This window comes from Canis lupus, chromosome 15, assembly GCF_011100685.1.
Source record: "Canis lupus familiaris isolate Mischka breed German Shepherd chromosome 15, alternate assembly UU_Cfam_GSD_1.0, whole genome shotgun sequence".
NCBI classification, from domain to species: Eukaryota; Metazoa; Chordata; class Mammalia; order Carnivora; family Canidae; genus Canis; species Canis lupus.
The window spans coordinates 8422163-8448567 of NC_049236.1; the positions used below are offsets into that span (position 1 = coordinate 8422163).

Sequence of the window (26405 nt, forward strand, 5' to 3'; positions counted from 1 at the left end):
GGGGGTAGGGGGGATCCACTGTCTGACCTCTTACCTCCTCTCTCCCTCCGTGGGCCTCCTCATCTTTTAATTTTACTTTCTGGGATATTATCTTGACTGCATTTTCTCATATTTTTAATTTCCAAGACCTCTCCTGTACTCTAGGCCGCACCACCTTCTTCTTTTGTAGTGGCTGCCATAGCCCTTTTGCACTTTGCTGTAGCAACTAAGGAGAGCCTTTCCAGAATGTTCTTCTGTTTCCTCCGCTGTTATGTTTCTGTTTGGGGGGCCCCCCTTTTCATCCCGGGGGCTTTGGATACCCGGCGATCCCTTTTTATCTGTGCATATAGATAGAAGTGGGTGAGTGACTGAGGCACAGAGAAGTGCTGAGTGATTGAGGCTGGCAGACGGGCTGGCTTGCCGGAGACCATCGGACGAGGGGATCGCCGACACCGGTAACAGGCGGCCCGCACCCCGGCCCCACAGGACCTCCACCTCCAGGCAGGCCTCTGCTCTCCAGGGACGAGGGCTCCCCCGGCCGGGCCGCGCCCACTGTGAGCACAGGTGGGAGGAGGAGACTCACTGCCTGCCCCGGACTCCTTAGCCTTGCGTGGCCGCTCCCCTCTTACTCTGCCTGGGGTCTCGGGGTCCATGTGCCCCTGGGGCTGCACGGGGGACACTGGCTGTCCCCAGGAACACCAGGCCAGAGTCTGGGGTCCAGCGCACGCTGGTTGGCTGCGCCGTCCTCCCCAGGAAAGAGGAGGCGTCATGGGGCTCGCGTCTGCGCCCCCTGACTCGCCTGCCTCTGCCGCGGTCTGTGCCCACTGGACGCAGGCGGTGCCCTGCTTGTGGGGAGAGCCGCAGAGAAGCCTCAGCCCTGCCAGGACCCTCGTGTCCTCAGGGCAGAGAGATGAAGGGGATCGGGCAGTGCCAGGCCTGCACGGGTGGGGGGCACCCCAGAAGCTGGCTGGCACTGTGGGGGACCCGAACCCACTGTTGGGCTGTGCCCTGCGCCCCGGAGAATCCTCTAGGCTTCCCTAGAGTGCAATCCGACCGTCGATCCCAGAGGCTCTGGCCATGCGCTGGTCCCCTCCGCGGGGTGCGGTCCTGGGCGCATGGCCCTCCTGGGGGACAGCAGCTGCAGCCCGGGGGTCCCCGAATCTCTTTTTCCAAGAAGAGTCTGTTTACTCTTGTGTGTTTCACGGCACGTGTGCTCTGAGTTCCAGGCCGTCGTTCCGCGACGCCCTGGCCGCTCCCACCGATGGGTCCAGATAGTGCGTGGCTGCCTGGGGACCGAGCTGGCCCCATGGAGACCCGCGAGCTGGGGCCTGTGGTCGCCGCCCCCGGTGTGTTCTGTGATTGCTTCTGTGGAGGAGGCGGCTGCAGGGACATGGGAGGGGGGCAGCCGGGACACCGTGTCTCCCTCGGCTCCCCAGCACGGCGGCTCCCCGTGCCTCCTGGCAGCACCTGCGGGTCGGGTGGGCTGCGGCCTGTCTGCTCTGGGCTCGTCCCCTCAGAACCGGGCTTCGGAGGCTGCAGTGGGTGGAACCTGCGAGAAGCCGGGTCCCCTGCCCTCTGGGCTGCTGCAGCGGCCGTTTCGGCCTCTAGACATTGATGCCCGGTGCCTGCGTGGTCGGTGCCGGGGGGGGTGGGGACCCTGGAGATGTGCCCGGGGGGCTCCGTGGGGAGCACGGCCGAGGGGTGGCACCTGGCGAGGAGCCTGAGCTGCTTCCCTCACGTCTATTATTAGGCCCAGGCGCCCAGTGACCGAGGCCGTGGAGGGGACGGCCCACAGACCCACAGGCAGTCCAAGCACATACACGGGCCGCTGCAAGGTAGCCGCACCCAAAATTTGTTTTTAATTTGCAAAAGCATCAAACGCTTTGTCACGGGAAAACTCGGAACGGCCCCACATTTACTTCTGCTCTTGCTTTTCATTGTGAACGCGGCGTGTCTGTGGCAGGTGGGATCCGGCCGCGCGGCTCGGCGCTTTGGGCCTCTGGAGGCCTTATACGTTTCTTTTTTTTAAAGATTTTATTTATTTATTCATGAGAGACACACAGAGAGGCAGAGACCCAGGCGGAGGGAGGAGCAGGCTCCATGCAGGGAGCCCAACGCGGGACTCGATCCCGGGACCCGGGGTCACGGCCTGAGCTGGCAGAAGCTCACTCCGGAGCCCCCGGGCGCCCCTGGAGGCCTCGTGCTGCGCGGGGATCCCCGAGGCCCCCCGTAAAGCCCAGCTTTGTAGCTCATTCCTGAGGGGCCCCATGCCTCCAAGCTCCGGTCCAAGCACCCGAAGCCCTGCCGGCCTGGGCAGATTGTTAGAATATTTGCCCGTCAGCACCCTCTCAGGGAGGAATGCTAGATGCTGCCACCATGTCAAGGGGCCCCAAGGGGAAGGGCCCTGCCAAGCTGTCACTCACGCCGCGGCCGACCCAGAGATAAGCGGAGGCGAGGGCTCGCAGACGCCGGGCCCCGCGCAACCGTGCGGGCTGGGCTGCGGACTGTGGACGGCAATGAGCTGCCGGGGCCCCTCGCCCGCGTGAACGCCCGAGGCCGTGGCTTCCGTGACTCATCGTCCTCGCGCAGCCGCCTCAGGATGTCGGGAGCCCCCCAGGAGGGTTTGGAGCCCCGGGGGCCACCGGCGGCCGGCAAGGCCTGCCTGACCACCATGGACACGAAGCTCAACGTGCTGAACGAGAAGGTCGACAAGCTCTTGCACTTCCAAGAAGACGTCACGGAGAAACTGCAGTGTGTGTGCCAGGGCCTGGGCCACCTGGAGCAAGGTCTACACCGGCTGGAGGCCCGTCAGGTCCCGGGCCCCGCTGGGGCCGCCCGCACCCCCGCAGCCGCCGCGCAGGCCGGGTGGCCCGAGGTCCTGGAGCTGGTGAGGGCCGTGCGGCAGGAGGCGGCCCAGCACGGCGCCAGGCTGGAGGCCCTGCTCGGGATGCTGGTGGCCGTGGACAAGGTGGTGGCCGTGGTGGGGGCCGTGTTCCAGAACTCGAAGGTCGTGGACTTCATCATGCAGGGGAGCGTGCCCTGGAGGAAAGGCAGCCTGGCCGACGGCCCCGTGGAGGTTGGTGTCCCCCGCCCTAGCCCGCTGTCCCCCCCCTCCCCCGGGGCTGCAGGAACAGCTGGCCTGCCGGGGACACCTGGGACAGCCGGGCTGAGATGCGGGGGAGTGCTGTGCCCTCCTGGGCCACCTGCCCCAGCTGCCCGTGGGGTCCCCGGGCAGGTCCCCGGCCGGCCGCTCTTCCCGGGAAGGGAGAGGCAGTGGCCATGGGGCCCGTGGGCCTTGGGCCGCTTCAGGAGTGGGAGGACACGGGCCGCTCGGGAGGGGAGCACAGTGAAGCATACACATTCCAGGGACTTCTGTTGGTTCCTCTGTCCCTTCACACCTGGAGGAGGAAGCAGCGGGAGCCCATCGGCCCAGCGGAGCCCCCTCCCCGTCCCCGTCCCCCTCCCGTCCCCAACCTTGGGCTGTGTCCCCGAGTGGGCGAGAAGGCGGACGTGCAGCTGCCGGTTGGAAGCTGAGTGTTGACAGTGAGCCCTGGGGACAGGCTGAGGGAGCCGGAGCCCGGGGGTGGACGGTGGCATTCCTGGGGGCGGCTGTTCCCGAGGATTGCACAACCAGGGCTGCTGTTGTGAGAGAGGAGGCGGCGGCCGGGCCACACTCTGTTTGGGAACAGCTAAGAGTCGGCCACTTAGCAACCCTTGGGCCGCCCGGGGCCACCAGGGCCACCCAGGGCCACCCTTCAGACCCCGCGCTCGTCCACCAGGCGAGGGGGTGGGGCCTGCAGGTGGCTGGCTCCCCGAGGCTCCTGGGAGCGGGGTGCGGGGGCTCCCCCCTACCCGGCTGGGCCTCCCAGGCCTGCAGACTCCCCAGTTCCCTGCGCGTCGGGCCGCGGGCCAGGCGACCTGCTGCTTTTCCCCCCATAAGCAAACTTATCTGTATTTTTATTTACTTATTAAGGCTGCAGAATGAGGGCGGTGCAGAGGGACAGGGAGGAGCTCGGGCAGGCGCGGCGCAGGGCCTGAGACCCAGGCCGAGGCTTCCCTGACGGGGCCCCCGGCGCCCCAACAACCTCAGATGGCAGAGAAACTTCTGTAACGTTAAGGCGCTCAGGTAAAGCGGTCACGGGGCGCCTGGCGGCTCGGCCGGGAAGGGGTGAGCGTCTGCCTCCTGGCCTCCGCTCAGGTCTTGATCTCAGGGCGCTGAGTTCGAGCTGGCGCTGGGCCGCCCACTGGGCCTGGAGTTCACTTAAACAGGGCGGCCTGGGGCTCAGTCAGCTCAGTGTCCGCCCTCGGCCAGGTCGGCCCAGGTCGGCCCAGGTCGGCCCAGGTCGGCCCAGGTCATGGTCCCAGGTCCCGGGGTCGAGCCCCGCATCGGGCACCCTGCTCAGCGGGCTCTGCTCCTCCCTCGGCCCCTCCTCCCCTCCCTGCTCGTGCTCTCTCTCTTGCTTCCTCTTTCTCTCTCCCAAATAAATAAAATCTTTAAAATACGAACAGACCAACAGAACAACATCCACGTGGTATCAGAGCACCAGGTCCCTGCGGCTCCGGCCCCCGGAGTCGTGGGCACCAGGTTCCTACAAAGCCTCCCAGAGTCTGTTTATCCATAAGCATCACCTCTTTGGTGGAACTCAATATTATTCATGTTATGCTGGCCTTGATTTTTTTTTTAAATTAATGTGTTTTGGGCACTGTTTTGTGTTCTTACATAGGAAAAGCTTCCTCGTTCTTAAAGTCGCGCGGTCTGCAGCTCGGGGATGAGTCTTATTTGTTCACTGGCTCCACATCGTGGTTTGTTTATATCATTTCTCACTTTTAGTTGCTATAAATAGCCAGGTGGTGAATGCCCGTAGACGTGCGAGCTTATCTCCCCGATACCCTCCTGGAAGGGGCAAGGCCAAGCCAAAGGGTAGAGTTGTGGACATAAGGCCACACTGACCTTCAGAGGAGTTGCTGCAGCCCGGCGTCCCGTCAACGGCTTACGGGAGACTTGTTGCCTCCCCTTTGCTAACAAAGCATATTATCCCATTTCATCCTTTGCTCGTGTGGTAAATTGAAAACTGAGACCTGATCGCGCATGGGGGGTTTCCTTTAACATTTTCAAGAATGTTTGCAAAAAGTACAAAAATTTTTATATGAAGATTCTCAAACGTTTATAAACACAGAGATCAGTCTCGTGACCCTGTGAACCCATGACGGGGGCCAACGTGGCTGCATCTGCTCCCCACCTACTTCCCTGTCTCAGCATCATTTTGAAGCCAATCTGGGACAGCGGATCGCTTCCTCCATAAACGTTAGCATTCATCTAGAAGATAAGGCCTCTTTTAAAAAATGTAATTATCGGGGATCCCTGGGTGGCTCAGTGGTTTGGCGCCTGCCTTTGGCCCAGGGTGCGATCCTGGAGTCCCGGGATCGAGTCCCACGTCGGGCTCCCCACATGGAGCCTGCTTCTCCCTCTGCCTGTGTCTCTGCCTCTCTCTCTCTATGTCTATCATGAATAAATAAATAAATCTTTTAAAAAAATGTAATTATGATGCCATTTTCACGACTAAAAAGTAGACAGTAATTTAACATTACCAAAGTTAGTGTTTGGATTTTCCTGATTGTCTTTATGCTCGTTTCCCCTTACGTATGTTATATGCCTCTTAGTGTTAATTCTTTTTCTTTAATTCATAAAAAAATTGAAAACACTCCATTATGGAAAATTTTAGACATAACCAGAAGTAGATGGGATGATATACCTCATTGTAGTTTTAATTTGTATTTCTTTTACCAGAAGTTTGAGCATCTTGCACAGATTTAAAACCTGTATTTTTCTGTGAACGCTGCTCATGTCCTTTTCCTGCTTTACTTTTTTTTTTTTTTTAAGATTTTATTTATTCAGGAGAAACACAGAGAGAGAGGCAGAGACACAGGCAAAGGGAGAAACAGGCTCCCTGCCGGGAGCCCGATGGTGGGACTCGATCCCAGGACCCTGGGGTCACGCCCTGGGCCAAAGGCAGATGTTCAACCGCTGAGCCACCCGGGCATCCCTTTTCCTGCTTTTCTACTTAAGTTTTTTTCCTTATTGATTTGTAAGAGCTCCTTATATATTGTGAAATTAGTTACCAAACACTTTGCAGATATGTAGGCATTCGCAAGTAGGGGGAAATCGTAGAGTACCCGGAGTTCTTGCCCCCCGTCTTGTCTGTGCTGCTCAGCTGGCATGTGGCTGGCCTCTCCTCTGGTCTCCGTGTGGAGTACACCTGTTGGTAACCATCTACAGCTTTGAGTCTAGGCCCTGGTCAGCTCCTGGTCTGTCCTCCACACCAGGCCTCTACCTCCGGCTGCAGACGGGGCGGGCGGGTCTCACGGGAGGATCCGGAGAATGGGTATAGTAGCCCCGCTATTTAACCCTTTGTTAGTGCTGAAAACAGAGACTTTCTGGAGACCCTCTTCAAACTTCCTAAGAGGGTGGGGGCATAGTCATGATCGGTGGAATTGAAGCAGATCCTAGCATTGGCTCCTAAATTTGAAAATTGTGCCAGGACTATGGAATTTCAGAAACAAACAAGCCGAAGGGAAAAAAGAGAGAGAGACACAAACCAAGAAACAGACTCTTAACGTTAGAGAACAAATCGATGGTTATCAGAGGGGAGGGGGTGGGAAAGGGAGAGCACTTGTGATGAGCCCTGGGTGTCGTGTGGAAGAGCTGAATATTGGTTTATTTTTTATTTTTAAAATAAATTGTGTTTGAGAGAGAAAGAGTGAGAGCAGGAGCATGAGTGGGGGAGAGAGGGAGGGGGAGAAGCAGGGAGCCTGATGTGGGGCCCATCCCAGGACCCCGGGATCGTGAGCTGAGCTGAGCCCCCAGGCGCCCCTTGAATCCATATATTGTACATCTGGAACTAATATCACACTATATGTTAACTCTACTGGAATTAAAATTTTTAAAGATGTCTTAAAAAAAAAAGTCCAAAAGAAAAAAAAGAAAGAAAATGGTGCCAAGACTTCGTGAAGGTCCTCCTGGGTTTTCTGCACCCGGTGGTGCTCGTGTTGGTAACGATGAGTTAGATCATTACCGATACAGCTGCTCCCCTCGAAGGACAGGGTCAGGCCGGCCGAGGTGCTCAGAAGACGCCCTTCCTCTAGGATGCTGTGCAGCGCTCTTCTTCCTCTGAAGAAGATTTGGACAACACGCGACCCGGCTGTGTGTGTGGGTGTGTGTCTGCGTGTGTGGGGGCGTGTGTACGCATGTGTGTAAGTGTGTGTGTCTGCATGCATGTGCCTGCATGTGTGTCTGCATCTGCGTGTGTGCCTACATGTGTGTATGTGTACATGTGCATTGCCTGCATGCGCATGTGCCTGTATGTGTGTGCGTGTGCCTGTGTGTGCGTGTGCCTGTGTGTGTGCCTGCGTGCGTGTGTACATGTGCCTGCACGTGTATGTGTGCCTGCATGTGTGTGTGCCTGTGCCTGTGTGTGTGCGCGTGCGCGTGCCTGCATGAGCGTGTGCACCTGCGCCTGTGTGTGCCTGCGTGTGCGTATGCATGTGTGCCCATGAGCCTTTGTGCCTGAATGCGTGTGCCTATGTGTGTGTGCCTGCATGTGTGCGTGTGCGTGCGTGTGTGCGCGTGAACCTGCGTGTGCCTGCGTGTGTGCATGCCTGCATGTGTGCGTGTGTGTGCGTGAGCCTGTGTGTGCCTGAATGCATGTGCCTACGTGTGTGTGCCTGCATGTGTGTGTGCATGTGTATGCATGAGCCTGTGTGTGCCTACGTGTGTGCCTGCATGTGTGCGTGTGCGTGCGTGTGTGCGTGTGAACCTGCATGTGTGTGTGCGTGCGTGCCTGTGTGCCTACATGCGGGTGTGTGTGCCCGGGTGTGCCTGCATGTGTGTATGCCTACATGTGCGTGTGCGTGTGTACGTGCGCGTGTGTGTGCCCACAGCGACAGTGGGTGGGGGATGGCTGTGAGCCCAGCAAGGTCTGCCAGGGGACCGCACCTTTGCATCGCTGCCCACCGGGGTGAAAGCGGGAGGCATGGGTGACACGGCTTCCTGTCCCTGGCTCCGGGGGTGGCAGGAGCGAGTGTGCGCAGAGGCCCCGGAGCGGCCCGTGCTGAGTATGGGGATGCGGGGCACACGGCGGTAGCTGCGTGGCAGCACGTGGCTGGTGCCGGGCTAGGGGATCCATGTGTCGAACCCCCAGGGACGGACCTGCCGCCTTGGGTCCCACAGGCCGGGCAGGCGGTGGCTGGAGGCCCAGGCCCGTGAGGGGAGCTGCCCCGGGACCCCCACCGCTTGGGCCTACTGGTGCCGGGTCATCCGGTTTTCTTGAGGTGACTCTGGGAACCAGGGTTGTACCCAGGGGCATTAAGGCATAATTTGCACACGGTAAGCGGCCCGTTCGCACACTCGGTCCGTCCGTTTTAGGTACACGGCTCCGCACGCGGTTACACCCCATCAGCACCCACACAGTCCAAACACGGAGCGATCCTGAGCCCCCTGCAGGAACTTAGACATTTAATGTAGGGGTTCCCGGGGGGCTCTGAGGTGAGCGTCTGCCTCCGGCCCAGGGCGTGACCCCGGGTCCCGGGATCGGATCCCCATGGAGCTCCCTGCAGGGAGCCTGCTTCTCCTCTGCCTGGGTCTCTGCCTCTCTCTGTGTCTCTCATGAATAAATAAATAAAATCTTTAAAAAAAACTTAATGTAAAAGCCTTCTAGCAGGGCGATGCGAAGCTGTCGGTGGGCAGCTGCCTTTGGCTTGGGTTGTGGGATCGAGCCCCGCATCGGGCTCCGGGCGCAGGGGCAGCCTGCTTCTCCCTCTCTCTGCTGCTCCCCGTGCTTGTGCGCTCTCTCTCTCTCTTTCAAGGAAATAAATAAAACCTTCAAACACAGTCTACTAGATTCAAAGTGTTAATAACAAATTTAAAAATGTAAAACGCTGTGCAGGCCAGACACAATGTGTCTGCAGCTCCTTTTGGCTCCGTGTCAGGGCCTCTGTGCCAGGGCAAGGGCCTTCAGTGGCAGGTGCCTGTGGCCAGGGCCTCGGGGCTGGGACAGACCTGCCACGGTGTTAAGGACCAGGCGGAGTCAAAGTCTGGAAACCTCTAGAAGCACCAGAGGGCCCAGCAAGGGGTCAGGTCATGTAGGAATGGCCAGGCTTAGGGATCCTGGGTGCTCCCGCCGGTCAGGAGTGGGAGCACTGGCCCGGACGGACCCCTGCGTCAAAACCAGAGCCGCCCGGGCCCCTGGCGCCTGCACATGCAGCTGCCCACACAGTCCTGCCACGGGCGACCCCTGGCTCAGGCGGGATGTGATCCCAGAGCTATGGGGCACTTGGTGCGGGGCACACGCTTGTTAGGATTCCACAATTCACTCCCCCAGGCCCCTCCCTGACTCCGCAAGGCAGGTAGTATTATCCTTCCTGTTTCACAGATGGGGAAGGGGAGACACGCAGAAGTCATGGATCGTGGCCAAGGGGTCAAGGTGGGGTCTGAACCCCGCAGGTCTGGCCAAGGGTCGGAGAGGCGGCTTGGGATGCCCCCCATCCCTGGCCTGCACTGAGCTGACCGTGGCACTCCCCCGCCCCCAGCCGCCCCTTTACCCCCAAACCAGGGCACATCTGACGTCAGGGGCCACGTCAAGCCAAGCCTGTAAAGGCCGTGACTCACCAACCTGAATTGTCACCGTAAGACTGGATTTATTCTGCTTCCTTGGCCTAAGTTCCTGGAGGCCCGCTCTGTAGAGGAGCCCCGTCGGGTCTGCGCCGTAGCGGGATGTGACGACACATTAGAAAGGACTTGGCGTTGGCGACCTTGGGGAGGGGTCTTTATTGCTAGAACAACAGTAGCAATATCTCCCCTCGAGTATTCCCGCGAGACCACGTGAGGCCACCTGAGTCCTACCCGAGGCCCGCGGTGGGTGCTCAGCAAACGTCGGTGGCCGCACGAGTGATGATGATGGTTATGACGTTGCTCTTTCAGAACAAAGATCGAGTAGAAGAGAAAGGAGCCAAACCAAAGCATGCGCTGAGCACCAGAGCCGTGCAGGCCGAGATCAGGGGGCCCTGGGAAGGTGAGTGGCCCCACGGCTGCGATCATTATTGTCCGTCTCACAATAAAAATGCCAACGCCGCCGCCGCCGACAGTGTGGTCACTAGCAAACCACTGAGGCTCCTTTATCTTTTTCATGTTTTAACCCTTCGTGTGTGTCTCACTGTATTTCTATTTTATTTATTTATTTATTTATTTATTTATTTATTTATTTATTTATTTATTTATTTATTTATTTTTGTATTTCTATTTTAAAGTCACTCGGACGAGCTCCCTTCCATGTAAGCTGTGCCACCAGCCTGACCTCGGGCCTATTTCACTTTGCTTTAAATGTTCCTGCATCGCTTGTGTTCACGTTTCATCCTCTTTCACAATTTGGTGTAGTATTGACACGGTTCTAGAATTAAATCGACAAAACAAGGGATATATTAAGAGAAGCCCAGCTTCTATCCTCGTTCCTCCTTTATGTATGGAACCGCTCACAACATTTTTTGTCTTCTCTGTGTGTTTAGACCACGTTCCACGTGGTTCTACACACGCACCTGCACACGCGCACACGTGTCCTCCCTTCCTAGGGAGACAGAAGCACAGCACGGTCCCGTCACCCACGGCGCGTCCTGAGATCGGCCTGTAGCACATCTGGACATAGTCGCGTCTGTTTACGGCCGTGCAGCCGCCCGTGTGATAGGCCATGGCTCGGCCACGCGGCCTCCTGCTGAGGGTCACTTGGGTTGTTACAGACGCGCCGGCCGCGTGGCCTTTGCACGTCCCCGCAGTAGCTTCGGGACAGGCCCTCGGCCTGGGATGCGTTTTCATGGGCCTGTCTTCCCGCAGAGAGCCGGAGGGCGGCCCCGCCGGAGGGCCCAGCGGCCAGGCCGGCGCCCGTCAGCGCCTCGGGGCCAGGAGCAGACGTGTCCACGCAGGCGGAGGCCCTGCGGCGGCAGGAAGATGCGGTTCCTGGCCCGGGCCCTGAGCCCCCCGGCCTCCTGCCGCTGCCTGAGAGCCCGGGCACCGGCCGGGGATGGTCTGCAGCATCCCCTAGGCTCGGGGAGGCCCCCCGCACAGACCAGGGAGCAGCATTCGGGGGGCCTGACCTGCCACCAGGGCTGCCCAGCCCGGCCCCGGCCACGCAGGCCGCCGGAGAGCCGCCTCCCAGGTAAGGGGCGCAGGTCCTCGCTGCGCAGAGCCCCGGGGGAGGCCGTCGGGGGGCGGGGGGGGGGTGCTGTGGGCAGCTGAGAGCGCTGCTCCCGCCCGGCGCCCATTAGATTTACCCAAAGGAAGTTTTAAAATCCCAACATCTGAAAGTCTGACCTACTCCGTGTAGAGCGAGGCGCAGGTCTCCCTCCCCCTTTGCGGTCTCCCAAGCTCCTGGGGGGATCCTGGGGGAATCGGTGGGGAGCTCTCAGGACAGCCAGGCACACAGAGGCCCTGCCCAGGTGCCCCAGACCGCGCCCCCAGAGTGTGGGAAGCAGGGGAGAGGCAGAGATGTCCAGGGCCACACAGCGGGGGGCTCACAAAGCTGAAAGCCGAATCCGGGGTTCAGATCCGGAATCTGCTTCTACCCACTGCACCATCCTGCCTCCACCGATCAGCCTTTAATTAAGCCCCAGAGGGGATCCCTGGGTGGCTCAGCCGTTTAGCTCCTGCCTTTGGCTCAGGGCGTGATCCTGGAGTTCCAGGATCGAGTCCCGCATCGGGCTCCCTGCATGGAGCCTGCTTCTCCCTCCTCCTGTGTCTCTGCCTCTCTCTCTCTCTGTCTATCATGAATAAGTAAATAAGTAAATCTTTAAAAAAAAAAATAATAAAATAAAATAATTAAGCCCCAGATACCGAGGTGGGAGACAGGGACGGGGATTCAGAGGGAGGGGGTAGAGGCTCAGTCGGTCCAGGGGGGCTTTGGGGACGATTACACCGGGGCCTGGCGGTGGGGTCGTGCCCTCAGGTCCAGCCCTTGGCCCCCCGCAGGCCCCGTGCTGACGGCCAGGCCCCCCAGCTCCGTGCGACTGTGCATCCCAGGCCCCTGGATGTGCTGCTTCCCCCTCTGGAGGGGGCCTGTGGCCCTCCTGCCCCTGCCCTGGGTTGTCCTTACCTGTAACACAGCCCGTCCCTTCCTGAGACGGGGCAGGGGGTGGGAGGGGTGGGGGGAGGGCTGCTGACCCGCAGAGGAGCCCAGACCGGCTGTCTGCTTCTGTTCTAGAAGGAAGTGAGTGTCTGTGGGGCCTCAGCCAGCTCAGGGGAGGGGCTCCCGGCAGGCATCCCTGGATCCTGGCCAGGGCTGTAACTAGGGAACCTAGGGGTGCGGGTGGACACGGTGGGGGCCCCAGAGGATGCTGCGCGAGGGGCAAGGTCTCCCTTCAGCCCTGAGCTGGATGCATAGGCACCTGCCTCGGCCCGGACGTGAGCGAGCACCAGCGGCCCTTCCTCGGGGTGGAGGGGGGTTGCCAGGCCTGAGCCCTGCCCCCCACCCCCGGGCTGGGCGGATGTGGTGCCCTTGGCAGTGCTCTAACCCCGCCGTGCGGCCTCGGGGCCTGGGGTACCCGGCAGCATCTGGGCCCTCGCTCAGCCTGTGGGCGTGAAGCCTGAGGGGCAGCAGTGACCTTGGCCACCTGACCCCCCGCGCCCCTCCAGCCCTGGCCTTCCTGCCGCCTCCCACGTCCCTCAGCCAGACGCCCGACCCCGTGGTCCCCGCCGCTGGGGCTGCTCCTGTCCCGCCGAGGCCAGCGGAGGGCAGGTTCCTGGGCAGGTTCCCGGGCAGGGGCAGCCAGCGCGGGCGCAGCTCCCACGGGGCCTGCGGGCTCGGACGGGCCCTTCCTGCCACGGAGGAGCCTCACTTCTTTCCCGCGTGGTTCAAAACCACCTCACATAACCTTACCCACGCGACCACGTTTAAGTGTCCGGTTCGGAAGTCTTAAGTATATTCAGGTTGTTGTTGTGATCTCCAGAGCATTTTTTTTTTCTTTTTAAAAACTTAAGAAAGATTTTAGTACGTATTTGAGGGAGACACAGAGAGCTCTAGGGGGGAAGGAGAAGCAGGTTCCCCCGGAGCCGGGAGCCTGGTGCGGGGAATGAGGACCGAGGACTCTGTGAGCCTGATTTTTTAACAAGATTTTGCTTGTTGGGGGGGGGGGGGGGGGGGAGAGCGGAGGAGGGGCAGAGGGAGAGTACTTGAAGCGGATTCCATCCCACGACCCTGGGATGTGACCTGAGATGTGACCTGAGCTGACACCAAGAGGCGGATGTTTGACGCACCAAGCCACCCAGGCGGCCCACAGTTGCCTGGTTTTAATAAAATATGTGGCACCTGGGGTTCCAGGGGGATATTTGACTTGGTTCACCTTTACTCACTTAACTGAGAGGAAGACCGAGGCCTACGGGAGGGAGGGGGGCGCCCAGTGTGCTGCCTCTGGGCTCGGGCCTCCTGGGCAGAAGAGGTTTCAGGGACTCGGGAGGGTTTGGTGCCTCCAGGCGTCCCTCCAGGTCACTTCGGGCCTCCAGGCCCCCGAGGGCAACCGGGATCCCATCCGGGGCAGTCTTTCCCTGAGGCCTGGGTCACGGGTGGGCTCTGCCGGGTCTAAGCACAATCTACGTTACTCCACCACGACCCATGGAGCCCTCGTCTGGGTGAGGAACTGAGGCCAGTGGGCCCGTGATCGCGGGGGCGGCTTGACCGGGTCACGGCGACTGCAAGTCCGTGCTCTCAAGGCCGCGGGTTCCCCTGCCCCAGGCTCGCCATCCACGTGCAGGAGACGGACACGCCCGGGGAGCTGCTTGTGACACGCGCGGCCGGCCTCAGCCCCGCACCCCCCGTGGAGGCCCCGGCTGCGGCCCGTCGGGGGGAGCAGGACCCACCTGGGCCCCCCCTGCGGGCCCCCGCCACCAAGTCAGCAGGCCAGACCCCGAGAGGAGCCGGCGGGAGGCCCCCACCGCGGGAGCGCAGCGACGCCGAGGGGGAGCAGGTGCCCGGGGCCGAGGCCACCGGGGGTCCGAGCGGGGCCGGCGCGGCCAGAGGAGGCGACGCGGGGGCCCCGGACGGGCCGCAGGACCAGGGCTCGGCAGCAGGACAGCCCGAGCCCGGGGAGGACCGCGCAGCTGGAGACCTGGGCAGCCGAGCAGGACGGGGGCCCTCTGGGGCCCAGGCTGGCGCCGTGGTTCTGGGTAAGTGAACCCCCGCTGTGCGCCCCAGGTCAGCGGGCTGGGGGGGCTGCTCCCCGGGGGCCTTCCCGCAGCTTCCAGGGACCGAGGACACGGGTCTGGGGGAGTCCCCGACCTGGAGCCACCCGCCAGGCCTCTGGAGGTGGAGAGGGAGGCCCCGAGACGCCGCGGGCTGAGCTGGGGTGACACGTGGACGGAGGGGGAAGCCCTGGGGCTCGACGGGTGGATGCTCTCCGCCACCCGTGTCGCTCCGGGTGCAGCCAGGGAAGGCCCCGTTAGAAGGAGCACCAAGTGCCGGGCGGGGTGTTGGCCGCGCCGTGAGCCGCGCAAACGCCGTCCATCCCTCCAGCGCCGGGGGCCGCCTCCCTCCGGTCTGAGCCCCCTTCCCACGTGCGGCGCGAAGGCCACCTTTGCTGGAATTTCGGGAAGTCCCTGAGCAAGGGCTGCGCAGTCCGCAGGTAACCTGGGCCCCTGCCCCTCCTGGGCTCTGTGGTGGCCCCATCCTGGTGGCATCTCCCGCTGTTCCCTCGCCGCCTGTGACTGGTCCCAATGTGGACCAAGACCAACCTCGATTCCTGAAACCAGCCTGAGACTCCGGAGTCTCTTCTGGGGCCTAGGGCGGTGATGAAGCCACCGTGAACTGAGGGTGGCCTATGGCCCGAGCCGGGGGCTTTGTGCCGGCCTTGCCCCTCGCAGGCTTGGGGGGCAGCAGGAATGGAAACAGGAGAGGCTAAGGAACCCGCCCAGGGCCGCGGAGGCAGTGTGGACACGGCTAGATCCGACCCGGGCTGTCTGGCTCCAGAAGCCTGCGTGCAAACCTCGTGGCTCGTCAGCCACTCGGGACAGAAGGCACCGAGGGGGCAGAAAAGCAAACTTCAAGCCCAACTCTAGATTTGGAATCTTTGAGACACACTCACAATCCTGGAGACACACTGACCTTTCCAGGCTCCCAGAAAAACAGCAGCATCAGCAGCCCAGACGTGTCACCCTTGGGGCCCGGGGCCCAGGTCCGCCCTCGCAGACACGAGAAAAGAATGAGCCATATTCTCTCAAGGCAAATTCAAACTTCGACTTTGGGGAGCAACGAGCTGCTCTTCTTAAGATGAACTTAGAGAAAATAGCAGTGTTTTCACCGCACCTGCTGGTGGAGCGCCAAGTGACCATGACAAGCCCAGAAAAACCCAACCAAGCCACCGACTTCCCGCCAGAGTCTCCCAGGCCCTAATACATAGAGCAGTTTCGGTCGTTGTGGCTGTTTTATTCCTTTACTCTGTTTTGTGCACCATTTCTAGGCTCATACACCTCTGGACAGCAAGATTTTTCCAAAATACTTAGACTATTTTTATCTTTCCAAGTGCTGGTGTCCTGCCCCCTCCAGGCCAGCGTCCCCAAGCTGACCCTCTAGGGCTACCTCACGGGCTGCTCGCCCCGTCAGGACGTGAGAGGGTGCAAAGCAGAGCGGGGGGGGCACTCGATCCTCCAGCCGTCGCCCTGCACCCAGCCCTGGCGGGGTCGCAGCCCTGCCCCTACCTGCAAACAGAGTCCCATCACGAAGTTCTGCTTGATGGCCCTGCTCGAGCGAGCCTCATGTTTCCTGTGGGCTGCACGGATCCACCTGGGTCCCCTCTTAACTTTAGGGAACAGACTGGGTATAATTGTCCATCTTGCCAAGAGCACCATTGGAGGTGATGGGACACGTGGGTTTGTCCGTCTGTCACTGCCTCGCTGTGGCCGTTGGGCCAGGGACCTCACTTCTCTGAATTCAGCTTGCCCCCCTGCCGCGTGGGTGACTCCCGTGAGGTGACCCTTGGGGAGGACCAAGCGGGTGGCTGAGAGTGGCGGGCTGTGCTCAGGGGGCTCACAGGCTACTGTCTCCGAACAGATGACAGCCCAGCCCCACCAGCCCCTTTCGAACACCGGGTGGTGAGCGTCAAGGAGACGTCGACAGCGGCCGGTTACACAGTGTGCCAGCATGACGTCCTGGGAGGGTAGGTGGGCTTCCACCTCGATAAGGGGCAGGGGCGGCGGGGGGGGGCAGAGACCCCTGGAGACCTGACCTGGCATGCTGCTGGAAGCTCTTGGGAAGGGGTCGATCAGGAGCCAAGGCCAGGAGTGGGACACACGGCACGGCGTGCAGGTGACGGGATAGTCCACAGAGAGTGGGTGAGTGCAGGAGGCCCACACAGTGTGGGCATGGGACTGCGCCCTGGAGGTGGTAGGGCCATCTGGGTGGTGTGGAGTGAGGGAGACAGTCCCTGGGGTGCAGGATAGACCACTTATGATAGGGTGAAGAAGGTCCTCTCTAGGTATCAGGATAACCCATGTGGTGTGAGTCATGACTATAGCACCTCCAGGGTGCAGGGTACTCTCCACGGTGTTTAGGAACCAAGGGCAGGACCAGGAAGCCCAGGGTGCAGGACGGCCCACCATGTATGGAGGGGGCCTGCGGGGGCTCTCAGCCTGCCGTACCGTCGTGTCTCTGCAGGGGCCGGTTTGGCCAGGTGCACAGGTGCACGGAGAAGTCCACAGGCCTCTCGCTGGCAGCCAAGATCATCAAAGTGAAGAGTGCCAAGGACCGGGTGAGGCATCTGCCCTGGGCCAGCCGGGATCTCAGGCCAAGTTCAGGGCTCCTGTACTTGCCTCCTGGCCCCAAGCCACCCCAGGCCCCTGCATGCTGCTCAGGAACCCTGCCAGCTTCCCTGCCTCTTTTCCATGACTCCCACACTCTGGGCAGCAGGGTCCCTCTGTACCTCCAGCCTTCCTTCTTTGGGCCTGAGGTTCCCTATCTGTAGGAGGGTGGGTTGACCTACGGTCCCTTCTGTTGTGAGAATTTGGTTTGGGTGATGAGTTGGAGACTGAGGTGAGAGCAGGGAAGGAGGATGTGGGCATGCACGTGTCTTGGGGGACATGGCTGGCTCATCTTCCTGACCCATTTCTTGGAAACTCCTGTCCCGTCTGACTCCGCAAGGAGGACGTGAAGAATGAGGTCAACATCATGAACCAGCTCAGCCATGTGAACCTGATCCAGCTCTATGACGCCTTTGAGAGCAAGAACAGCTTTACCCTCGTCATGGAGTAGTGAGTGTCTTGGGAGGTGGAGCGGTGACTTGTCTGCGGGCCAGGACTTAGGGCCCGGGGCCGGGGCCTGTGGTTCTAGGCAACACTCTCCCTTTCCCTTCCCCTCTCCGCGACATCTAGGAAATGTCATCGCCTCCAGTATGGAGCATGGAGGACAAAGCCATTTGTCATAAACCAGCAGTGGACCTGACTGACCTATACATGTGTGTCAGTTTGGCCTACACAATTTTTAATGATTTTGATTTAGGTGTTAAGAATTGGAAATTGGGAGATTTCCACACTGAAACCCAGATATCTTGCTTTAAAAAAAAAAAAGTGAAAGATCTAGTAATGCTGGAGCTGCATTTCCAGCTGGAAACGGTGCTGGAGCTCCTACTGGCTGATTTTGTAGACCAGGCAACCAGTCTCCCATTTGCCACAGTCCCCACCATTCCCAACTACCCCGAAGCTGAGGCCGGAGGCCCAGAGGCCATTTATTTACTTATTTTTGTGCTTGTGTTGCTATTTTCCTTCTGGTAAGATTTGTCCTGTCGTGTCGCAACCAAGACTGGAAAAACAAGAGATAGACGAAGGGCTGTATTTCACAAAAACGTTTGTCTCACATCTGGTCTTATTTCCCCATTTTGAATTCCTGCCATGTAGGTGCTAATTGGCCCCTGTAGACAAATGAGTTTATAATCTTGGCCCAGAGTATCCAGAGTGAGCCTGGATTGTCAACACTGAAAACAATCCCCAGTCGTCCCTTTGGCCCATCGATTCCTTTTTACCACCTGCACTCTGAACTGAGCTGAGAACAGACCAGAACAAAGATCTCCATAAGACCTGGAGGGCAGTGGCACCCTCAGGTTTCCTGGGTTGGCCTCCCTAGACTCTTGGTGATAAGAGTGGACAAGTCCTCCGAGAGCCTCACTTAGGTCAGTGCCTGCCTCTCTTTGCCCTGGCAGCGTGGACGGGGGTGAACTCTTTGACCGGATCACAGAGGAGAAATACCAGCTGACCGAACTGGATGTGATCTTGTTCACCAAGCAGATCTGTGAGGGTGTGCATTACCTCCATCAACACTACATCCTGCACCTGGACCTCAAGGTCAGGCTCCACCTGGGCACGTGGTGGGTTGGCCCCCAGGGCTCCTGAGCGTCTGCTACTCTCTTACCTTAAGAGCTCTATCAACAGACGATCTTGGCTTCCATTCCTGGCTCTCTGCCATCTCCTAGTTCCGGAATAAATGAGTCATGCTGGCTCTCTGAGCCTCAGTTCTCTCATCTGTAAAATGTGGATAATCGTACCTCTTTCAGTGTTATTTGAAGATTAAATGATACGATGACCTTCTTTTCTTTAAAAATATCTTGAGCGAGAGAGAGAAACCAAGAAACAGATGCTTTAATTATGGAGAATGAACTGATGGTTACCAGAGGGGAGGGGAGGTGGGGGGTGCAGTGAGGTAAATAGATGATAGGAATTAAGGAGGGCACTTGTATGAGCGCTGGGTATTGTATGTAAGCGCTGAATCACTAAATCGTATACCTGAAACTAATCTTACACTGTATGTTAGCTAGCTAGAATTTAAATTAAAAAATTTTAAGATTCATTTAAAAAATTAAAATAGAAACATAACAAATATATATAAAGTACAGAGTGAAAGTTCCTCCCATCCAGTCTCCATGCTAAGAGGTCTTCTCTATTAGCAGTTTGACATGATACATACACAGGTGCTCATGCTACACATCTTGTTTTTAAACTTACCTTTTTTTAGTTAACAGTACATCGTGGACATCTTTTCTCATTCTCTTTAAGGGCCATGTGATATTGCATTGAATGAATGCATTACATTCTCTTTCGTCTACTAGGATGGTCTTAGGAGTGCCATGTGCTGGGTGCAGTGCCTGGCTGGTAGTCAGGACTTGGTACATGGTGCCTGTTTCTGTGGTTTCCCACTCTGCTGGGCCAACAGGAAGGTGTTTCTCTATAACACCTTCCAGGAATTTCAGTGGCTTCCCACAGGAGGTGTGCAGTAAGTTGGACAGACCTGTGTGGGTGTCCATCACTTCTTCTGAGCATCTTTTCTGATTGACTTCAGACTGTAAGGTTGGAGTACTGGGAAAAAATGATGGAGATGGTAGGGAATTGGCCTCAGGCTTCCTAGATCACTAGAACTGATTTCAGAGCTTCTGGACAAGCTGCTCTGTGAGCTTGGCTGTTAGGGAAAACTCAGGCTTCTGCTCTGTGGTCCTGGGTCAAAGACCAGCCTTTGGGGCAATACTTGTGTCTCTGCAGCAAGAGATAATCATTACTAAGGCCCATTTCCCAGCCAGGAACAGGGCATGTGGTGGTTTAGTCCCTTTCTGGCCATGAGATCTTGGGTAAATTCCTTGATCTTACTGATTGATCTTACATAAGCTCATCGATTGCAAAATGGGGAATCAGCATCTACCTCTTAGAAGTGTTATATGATTTAAACATGGAGAAAGAGCCCCAGAGCTACTGTTTAATACAATAACCACAAGCCCACGTGTGGCTATTAAACACCTGAAATGTGGCTAGTGTGACTGAGGAACTGAATTTTAAATCTTATTAATTTTAATTTATTTAAATTTAAAAACTGACACTCTGGTTATTATCATACTTTTAAGTATATTTGGAATGACTTCAATATGTGAATTTACTTTTCAACTATAAATTTCATGAAATCTAAATACATCTAAAATATTTCTGATGAAAATTTAGTATCTGAGTTGAGATGTGTTGTAAATATAAAATACATGCTAGATTTCTAAGTCTTAATATAAAAAAAGAATGGAAAATATCTCAATGTTTTTCATATTGATAACCTATTGAAATGATAAAATATTGGGCATATTGGGTTACATGAAATATATTATGGAGTTAAGTTTTAGAAAATACTTTAAGATGAATGAAAATGAGAACACAATATACTAGAACTTATGGGATGCATTTAACCCAGGAGGAAATTTGTTGCAAACCCCAGTATTAAACAAGAAGAAATATCTCGAATCAGTAATCTAAGATCCCACAAAGAAGAGCAAGTTAAACTCAATGCAGAAGAAGAAAGGAAATAATAAAGAGTAGAGCATAAATAAATGAAACAGAGAATAAACAATAGAGAAAATCAGTGAAACCAAAACTTGATTGGTTGGAAAGATCAATAATCTTTGTGATTATTCTCAATAAGATATGAGCAAACTGAATACAACAACATGTAAAAAGGATTATACATATGACAAAGTAGGATTTATCCTAAGAATGCAAGGTTGGCTTAACATATGAAAAATCAATCAATGTAATATGCCATATCAATAGAATATAGAACAAAATCACATGATCATTTCAATAGATGCAGAAAAAAGACTTGACGATGTCAGACAACTTTTCATGATGAAAACAGTAAACAAAGTAAGTGCAGAAGAAACTTCTTTAACTTGATAAAGGCCATGTATGGAAAACCCACAGCTAACATTATACATAATGGCAAAAAGTTGAGTGCTCTCTCCTTAAGATCAGGGACAAAACAAGGATGCCTGCTCTTGCCGCTGCTATTAAACACTGTACTTCATGTTCTAATCAGGACAGTTAGACAAGAAAATAAGTAAAAGGCATACAGATTGGAAAGGCAGAAGTAAAACTCCGTTCTCAGATGACATGATCTTGCATATAGAAAATGTTGAGGAGTTGGAGGGAAAACTATTAGAACAAATAAGTGAGTTCAGCAAGGTTAAAGGATATAAGACAAATGTGTATCACTTGTAGTTCTATACCTAGTAATTAATAATCTGTAAATAAAATTAAGAAGAATCCATTTACAATAGAAGAGTCCTCCCTCTTGGTTTCCTTTTCCATGGTTTCAGTAACTTGTGGTTGGCCACAGTTCAGAAACAGATGATCCGCCTTCTGATGTACGGTTAGAAGGTCAGTAGTAGCCTAACACTAAAGCACGATTCCTACATTATTCACCTCACTCCGCATCACTGGGCATTTTGTCATTTCCTGTCATCCCAAGTAGAAGCCTGAACGTAGTAGAATAAAATATTTTGAGAGAGAGGCCACATCCCCATAATTTTTATTATAGTATATTTTATTTTATTTTTTATATACATTTATTTTTATTGGTGTTCAATTTGAACATATATTGCCAACATATAGAATAACACCCAGTGCTCATCCCATCAAGTGCCCCCCTCAGTGCCCATCACCCAGTCACCCCCACCCCCTGCCCACCTCCCCTTCCACCCACCCACCCCCAGTCGTTTCCCAGAGTTAGGAGTCTCTCATGTTCCGTCTCCCTTTCTGATATTTCCCACTCATTTTTCCTCCTTTCCCCTTTATTCCCTTTCACTATTTTTTTATATTCCCTAAATGAATGAGACCATATAATGTTTGTCCTTCTCCGATTGACTTACTTCACTCAGCATAATACCCTCTAGTTCCATCCACGTTGAAGCAAATGGTGGGTATTTGTCGTTTCTAATGGCTGAGGAATATTCCATTGTATACATAAACCACAGCTTCTTTATCCATCATCTTTCAATGGACACTGAGGCTCCTTCCACAGTTTGGCTATTGTGGACATTGCTGTATACATATTTTATAATTGTTTTGTTATTAGTTGTTAATCTCTTACTGTGCCTAATTTATAAGTTATTTATAAGTTAATCATAGGAATGTATATATAGGAAGAAACATAGCATATATAAGGTTTGGTACTATCTGTGGTTTCAGGCATCTACTAGGGGTCTTGGAATGTATCTCCCATGAATAGGGGGGTGCTACTGAAATATCAAAAAGAATAAAATATGCAGGAATAAATTTAACAGATGAAGTGCAAGACTTGTGTTCTTAAAGCCACAGAACATTATTAAAAGAATCTAAAGAAGACCTATAAATGGAAGCATAGCCCATAGTCATGGATTGGAAGACTTAATTTTGTTAAGATGGCAATAATTGATCTACAGATTGAACACAATCTCCATCAATATTGCAGCTAGCTTCTTTACAGAAATTAATGCATTGATCCTAAAATCCAGATGGAAATTTAGGGGATGCAGAATAGCAAAAACAATCTTGAAAAAGAAGAGCAGGGCAGCCGCAGTGGCTTAGTGGTTTAGTGCCACCTTCAGCCCAGGGCGTGATACTGGAGGCCTGGAATCAAGTCCCACGTTGGACTTCCTGCATGAAGCCGGCTTCTCTCCCTGCTTCTCTCTTTCTCTCTCTGTGTCTTTCATGAATAAATAAATTTTAAAAAAAGAAAGAAAGAAAAAGAAGAGCAAAGCTGAAGGACACACATCTCCTAATTTCAAAATTTACAACTAAGCTACAGAAATCAAAACAATGAGTTATGTGTATGAGGATGAATAGATAGCTCGATGGCATACAGTTGACAGTCCAAAACCAAACCCTTATATTTGTAGGATGTTGATTTTTTGATAACTGTGCCATGACAATTCAATGAAGAGAGAATAATCTTTTCAATGGACACCAAGCTTGATACCCACATGCAAAAGCATATACTCATACTATAACCAAAAATTAACTCGAAATGGAGTGTAGACTTAAATGTAAGACCTAAAATTATAAAATTCTTAGAAGAAAACATAGGAGTAAATCTTTGTGACCTTGGATTACTAGGCAATGATTTCTTGGGCATGACTCAAAGCAAAAGCTAGAAAAGAAAAATAGATAAATTAGACTTTATCAAAATTAAAAACCTTTAGGCTTCAAAGGATATCATTGTGAAAATGAAATGATAGCCCATAGGATGGGAGAAATATTTCCAAACAATATATCTGATAAGGGACTTATGTCTATAATATGTAAAGAAATCTTACAACTCAAAAATTGAAAGACAAATTTTTGAATAGGCGAAGGATTTGAAAAGACATTTATCCAATAAAGATATACAAATGGGCAATAAGCATATGAAAAGATTAGCAACATCATTAGTCATTGGAGAAATGCAAATAAAAACTGCAGTGAGATACTATTTCACACGCATTAGACAAAGTTAAAATAAATAAAAATGACGGGGACACCTGAGGGGCTCAGCAGTTGAGCATCTGCCTTTGGCCCAGGGTGTGACCCCAGGGTCCTGGGATCGAGTCCAGCTTCGGGCTCCCTGCAGGGAGCCTGCTTCTTCCTCTGTCTGTCTCTGCCTCTCTCTGTGTGTCTCTCATGAATAAATAAAATCTTCAAAAAATAAAACTGGAACTCATACATTGCTGATGGGATTGTAAAATTGAGCACCCACTTTATTTTTTTTAATCTTTTTTTTAAAGATTTTTATTTATTTATTCATGAGAGACACAGAGAGGGGCAGAGACACAGGCAGAGGGGGAAGCAGGCTCCATGCAGGGAGGACTCAATCCCGGGACTCCAGGATCGCGCCCTGGGCCAAAGGCAGGCGCTAAACCGCTGAGCCACCCAGGAATCCCCAGATCCTAAAATGTTAAATGCAGACTTACCTCATGACCCAGTGATTTAACCTCTAAGTATGTACTCAAGAGAATTGAAAACATAAGTCAACACTAAAACTTGTACGTAAGTGTTCTTAGCAGCATTGTGCATAATAGCTCCAAAGTGAAAACAACCTGAATATTCACTAACAGATGAATAGGTGCACAAAGATGGTATATCCATACAATGGAATAATTTTCAGCTGTGAAAAGGAATGAGGGAGGTACTGATACATAGTACAATATAGATAAACCCTAAGGATATTATGCTAAATTAAAGAAGGCAGATGCAAAAGGCTGGCATTTGTAGGATTCATTTATATGAAATGACCAGAACAGGTAAATTGAAAGAGACAGAAAATACATTATTGGTTACAAGATTTAGGGAAAGGATGGAGAGTGACTGAAAAATGTTCTAAAATTAGATAGTGATGATCATTACATAACTGTGAATATATTAAAATCCACAAAATTAAAAAATAAATAAAATCCACAGAATTATATACTTTAAAATGAATATTATATTATTTATTATTTATTTTCAATAATGCTATTATAAAAATTAAGTTCATTTATTTCTTTTTTTTCATTCCTTTTTACCGTTTTACTGTAGCTGCTAGAAAATTTTTAATTATAGATATAGTTCACATTATATTTCCATGGGACAGTGTTGCTCTAGACCTTAGAGAGAAGATATGGAGACTTCGAATCCCCATTCTCCTGCTCTTACCTGAGGAGCTGGATGACTCCATTATAACATAAATAACAATAAAGCCTCCTGTTGGGAGAATAGTACTGACATTTGCTTTGAAAGCTGTACAGTATTTAGCAGCATATGTGTGACTCGATCCTTATACCCTCCCAGGAGGAAGGCAGGAAGTCGTTATTACTCCCATTGCACAGGTGGAGATACTGAGGAAAGAGAAGGGACTGGCCCAGGGCCACGGATGCAGATAATAGACCCCTAGACCTCGGGCGCTAGGCCTCGGTCTCCAAGGCTTTTCTACCATAAACCCTCCATGTGCATCCACCCCAACCCCATCCAAATTTGTTTGGCTCGAGAAGCAAGCATCGTGCCAGGCTCCCCCCAGGCGTCCAAGCTAATCTGAAGAACTTAGAGGAGAAGCGTGTCAGGACCACCACCTCCATCCCTTGGGTCACCGCTGTCATCACAAAATGGGGGATTGACATTGAGAGCTCTGATCTCCTGACCAGATTCCTGCAGCATTGGTTCCCACCCCCGAGATTCTGCTGTCATGGGTCAGGGTTGGGCCTGGACATCAGGACCTTAGAGCTCCCCTGATCATTCTAATGCACAGCCGACTTTCAGAACCATGACCCCGAGCCGACAGTCTCCAACAAGAAGCTTGTGGGCCAAGTCTACATCACAGGGATGTTCTGTTTGACTCCTGCACATGGGACGTATGTTTACATTTGGTTGTCAATATTTAAAAGCATGGAATTTTACATAAAAATCTGTAGTCTGGCTTCTCTCGAACAACCGGGCCTGCATTCCGTGTGGTGACCACTGGCTGGAGCTGCTTTACACAGGCCAGAAGTGCCCCCATTCTCTACAAGCCATGCCACTCCCTGTTGTCTCAAGCCCCCCTTCCTCCCGTTTACGATCTACATATCCCTGTAGGACTGTCCTGTCCCCTTGGCTCTCCTGGAGGCTGGGAAACTGCGGCCTATTGACAGAAGTGTGGCAGGTGCACACCTTGGCTGCCGGTTGAGCTAAGCACATGTCTCTCTCTTTCCCAGCCGGAGAACATACTGTGTGTCAATCAGACAGGACATCAAATTAAGATCATTGACTTCGGGCTGGCCAGAAGGTAAGAGAATTGTATCTGGCACTTTGACAAAACTCCTCGGGGACTCCTTGTGACTGTCTTGGATGTGCCAATCCTTGGGTTTGCGACTGACACAGGACGCTCTGTCACGGAGCGGCTGGTAGCCTTTGCGTATGCAAACAGGCCTCAGAGGACCCTGGGGACTGGGGTGGCTTCACGCTGCAGACTCTGCAGGCTTCCAGGGGCAGGGACGGTGCTAGATGTCACATAGCTCGGCACACCCTGGCTCCAGGGCTGCGGTGGGGACAGACTGGGTCTGAGGATGCCCATGCAGTGGTGCTCTTTGAACTGTCACATCCTCCCTGCTCAGACGAGGTTTGAAATACAATTAATCCCACAGCCTGTCAAGGAGAAGCAAGGACTTCTGCCTTATAGCAACAGTCTACAAACAGGGGTAGTTGTATGTCCATCCTCCAGGCTTTCTCCAGAATTCTGTTTCCACCGAGAATGACATTTCTCTGAGAATCACATATTTTCTAGGTACAGCTGAATTTTCTGCTCTTCAAATTTTCTGTCGCCCTGGTGGTCATTTTCCCCAAAGAAGTTGTCTTTGTCGCCTTATAAGACTAATGGTGTCCTCCACTCCATCCACAAGGGGAAGAAAGCAAAACCTTGTCCCAGGGAGACAAAGCCACTCAGCCTCTGGTGTCCAGACCTGCCTCCCAGAAACAGTAATCAAAACCACAGAGCGTCTTCCTGGGTCCCTCTCCCATGGGGTGAAGTGGTAAATGTACTTACCTCTTTGTAGGGGTAAAAGATGCATTTCCAATGCCCACATTAAGGATGGGAGGCCAAAGGTGAGGTCATGAGAGTAATGGCAGAGGGAAGTGTATATAA

General features: G+C 54.0%; 1 protein-coding gene across 1 annotated transcript in view; it reads left to right on the top strand.

Moving 5' to 3' along the window:
* Positions 1 to 2140: 2140 nt before the first annotated feature.
* Positions 2141 to 26405, top strand: part of MYLK3 (myosin light chain kinase 3) — a 34542-nt gene continuing 10277 nt past the window's right edge. Inside the window, exons 1-9 of the mRNA XM_038557979.1 lie at positions 2141 to 3055; positions 9956 to 10046; positions 10859 to 11180; positions 13749 to 14179; positions 16059 to 16164; positions 16662 to 16755; positions 17145 to 17254; positions 18199 to 18340; positions 25480 to 25550. Coding sequence (XP_038413907.1) covers positions 2345 to 3055; positions 9956 to 10046; positions 10859 to 11180; positions 13749 to 14179; positions 16059 to 16164; positions 16662 to 16755; positions 17145 to 17254; positions 18199 to 18340; positions 25480 to 25550 — 2078 coding nt within the window. The 5' untranslated portion in view covers positions 2141 to 2344. The remainder of the gene's footprint in view (positions 3056 to 9955; positions 10047 to 10858; positions 11181 to 13748; positions 14180 to 16058; positions 16165 to 16661; positions 16756 to 17144; positions 17255 to 18198; positions 18341 to 25479; positions 25551 to 26405) is intronic.